Source organism: Panicum hallii, chromosome 7 (assembly GCF_002211085.1).
Source record: "Panicum hallii strain FIL2 chromosome 7, PHallii_v3.1, whole genome shotgun sequence".
Lineage (NCBI taxonomy): Eukaryota > Viridiplantae > Streptophyta > Magnoliopsida > Poales > Poaceae > Panicum > Panicum hallii.
Window position 1 is genome coordinate 7067872 of NC_038048.1, and position 3523 is coordinate 7071394.

Genomic DNA, 3523 nt, shown 5'->3' on the forward strand with positions numbered 1-3523 from the left:
ACTTCAATGATGACAAATAGAAAATAACATAGAAAATGAATGAGGGATACATCGAACATCATCCACAATGCAAACGTAGATAGTTCTTAGTTCATAATTCTTACAAACCAAACACCACGTTGAACATAGCATATCATGGTTCTTACAAACAAAGCAATAGTTCTTAATAAACGATAAAGATAAATAGATAGTGCTAAAGCTTAAAGCTTAGCCCATCAACCGTCATTGTCTTCCTCCCCCTCTTGCTCATATCCAGTTGTGAACACATCATCTTGATCAGACTCAAACTCAATATCTTCCTCATTTATCGGTTCTTTATCACTATCGGACTTGGGTTCTTCTTCAACCTCTCTTGCATGAGCCAATCTTGCACTCTTACGGAGTTTTGTGACCTCCTCAGCACCACATGTGTTAGCAATTAATTTCCATGTGAGACCTGTAACAGGCTCAACATCAGTCCCTTCTTCATCTGCACCTTGAACCATCCATCCTTGAGCAAAGGTTGCATCGGTTGCTACAGGAGGGTCTGCCTTTTTATTCTTTTTGGCTTTATTTTTCCTCTTTGCATGAAGATGATTGAATCTAACAAAGACAAGTTGTTCAACTCTCTCACATGTGAGCCTATTCCTTTTCTTTGTATGGATCTACAATATATCAAATTCATTAGAGTGGCTGAAAAAATATGACACGTGCTAAATTGAACATGCAGACTTACCCCTTCAAAGCAGCTCCAATTTCTTTCACAACCTGAAGCACTTGATATCAAAGAGAGAATTCTAATAGCAAACTTCTGCAGTGTTGGAACTTGTGTTCCATAATTTGACCACCACTTAGCTGCACAAGAACAAATGTTAAGATTTTATAGTTTATACAACAGCCAACAATCAAATTTGATGCAAATAACTTAAATACCTAGACTAAAATCATAATCCTTGCAGCCAGCCTGAGCTACCTTTTTTGCAAAATGTCCAACTTTATCTTTAAACTTGTGAAAGTTATTATTGAGCACTTGATTCTGCTTGTCGTAATCACCATGGTAGAATATTTCAACAGCTGCAATAAAAGCCATCCATGATATCCTCACTGTCAAAGATGGAGGGCTTGTTGTAGCTACAATAGGGATTTAAGCAATATGCAGCCATGTGAATAGGACAATCCAACCGTTTCTTCATTTTTCCCTCCACAATTTCTATGATACTCTTGTACAAACCAGTCCTAGTCTTGTCCACATTTCCTACAGCCATCCTCATTTCTTCCTTGGCCTTAAGAATTTCACCATATAGCCAAGCCATTGATGGTTTAATGTCCCCATCAACCATGCGCAGAACTTTAACTAATGGCTCAAATACTCTCAAGCAAAGACTAACACCATTCTAGAAAGTAGGCTTCACCAATGTGGCTGTGGCTAGTACACCTTTAGTGCTTTTCTTGACATGGCTAATTTTTTCCCATTCCTCACTTTAAGACATCATCCTTAGCTGATCTTTCTTCTCATACAAGCTTTGCAAAGTTAGAAAGGCTGAGGTAAATCTGGTCACACCTGGCCTTATTATGTCTCTCTTTGTGACACCCTAGGTGTCAAAATTTCAAAACACTAGGAAGGAATGTTTAATGTGTGTATTGAATTGTGTGCAATTGTGTGAATGTGTGGAAATAAGGACTTGTGTGTAATTATTTCAAAAATATGAGTCCTTTTGTGTAAAATGTTGAAATACAAAGGTAACTCTTAAATTTCACTAGGGGTCAAAGTGTAAAAGTGTTAGTCATCATTACATTACCTAAACTTGCAATTCAGTCCAAAAGTATATGGAATTTACCTAACTAAGCCTAAAAACTTTGAAAAGTTTGAATTGAGTCCAAAGTTTTTAAATAAAGCTCAATCCTTTGCGTTTTTGAAATTGAACCCTAAATAAAAGTGATAGGGTTTCAAAAGTTCTACAACTTTTATTTTGACCATTTTCTAATTTGATGTATAAAACAGTGAGAAAACTTGACTTTACACCGAGGTCCCTGGAGTTTTTGAAGTTCACAATTTAGCCCCTAGCGCCCCCCCCCCCCTTCTTCTTCCTCTGCCCGCCCCCCTCTGCCGCGTAGCAGCGCCGCTGCAGGCCGTCGTGCCGCGCCGCCCGAGGCATCCCCCTGCCTCTCCTGACCTCCACGCGTCGCCCTCAAGCTCGCCCACCGCCTCAACGCTCCCCCGCTGGCTTTCCCTGAGCACGCCATGCTACTCTGCCGCTCGCCCGAGCTGCCCTCTGCCACCGCAGGCCACCGCCGCACACCACCGCTGTAGCTCTGCCGGCACCACCTCCTGCTCTGGTAGCTCCCACGCGTCGCCTCTAAGCTAGCCGCCGCCCTAGCTCCTCTCCTCTGGCTTTCTCCCGCGCGCTCCACGTCACCCCGCCTCTGCCCGAGCTCTGCCCAGCCGCCACCTCGCTGCCGTCGTGGCTAACGCCGTGCGTGCCTCCCTTACCCTTCTTTGCTGGTCTAAGACGTTCAGTATCTCCCTCTCCCTCCATTTCGCTCTCTCTCGCACTCGCATTTCACCCCGAGCCCCAATTTCGCCTCTGTCCCGATGAACCAAGGACCCAATTGTGTTGATTTAAATCTTTCTGAGGGCCTGGCTGCAAGATTCCAGTCCCTCCCCTCAATTCAAAATTAGTGATCTTTAGAAATTTGCAGAAATTCATAGAAAACTTAGAAAAATGACAAACCAGTTTTGTTTGAATCCTTAAAGTAAATTCTACAAATTTTGTTACTAAAGTTTAATGTGAAACCAAATGCTTTTTGAGCTATTTTAAAGTTTAGCAAAAGAGTATCTTATGTGTACTTTTGCATGCTAGCTCTATTGCTTGTAATTTTTGGTGTGCAGCCTGTTTAGGGTATGAATGAACTTGTGTGCCAAATTCACTTACAGTAATGAACCTTAGCTTAAACTAATTTAAACCTATGCAAATCAAGCTTGAAAGGGGTTTAAATTTATTTAAGCATGTTACTAAGGTTTTCATGCTTAAATCTTTTTACCATGGGATGTTCTATAATTAAGTAGTTCATAATAAATCTTTCAAGAATTTATGGCACTATTTTATCTGAGGTTTGAATTTAAATTTGAAACTTGAACTTAATTCAAATGCTTTAGTTTCTATTTTCAGAAAATTATGAAAAATTCATAGTAAGCTTACCTGCTAGAAGTAAGCTTACCCACAAAAATTCAAGACCATAGCCTTTGTGGATTTCAGAATAAAAATCAAACTGGTAATTCAATTAATTCAATTGATTATGATAATTGGATTAAAATACCAATAGTAGGGTTGAAATCAAATTTTCTTGTATTATGAAGTTGTGTTTATCCATTGTTAGATTGCAACTTTATCGTGAAGTAAAATATGGCAGAACCGCCTGAATTATTCCGGCTCAAGTGCGTTAATGATCGCTATGCAGCTGTCATTAATTCAACGCACTTCAAACGGAACAATCAATTGGTCTGTCGGGTCTTCGCCCGATACAACCACGGTTCAACAGGATC

The 3523-nt window shown here is 40.3% G+C and overlaps 1 protein-coding gene across 1 annotated transcript; it reads right to left on the bottom strand.

The window, feature by feature from the left end:
* Nucleotides 1-215: 215 nt before the first annotated feature.
* Nucleotides 216-1319, bottom strand: LOC112899548. Its single transcript, XM_025968054.1, has 4 exons — nucleotides 1211-1319; nucleotides 913-1110; nucleotides 716-834; nucleotides 216-644 (listed from the first exon to the last, which is right to left on the bottom strand). The coding sequence occupies exons 1-4, from the start codon at nucleotides 1317-1319 to the stop codon at nucleotides 216-218; spliced, it is 855 nt and encodes a 284-aa protein (XP_025823839.1).
* Between the last annotated feature and the right edge of the window lie 2204 nt (nucleotides 1320-3523).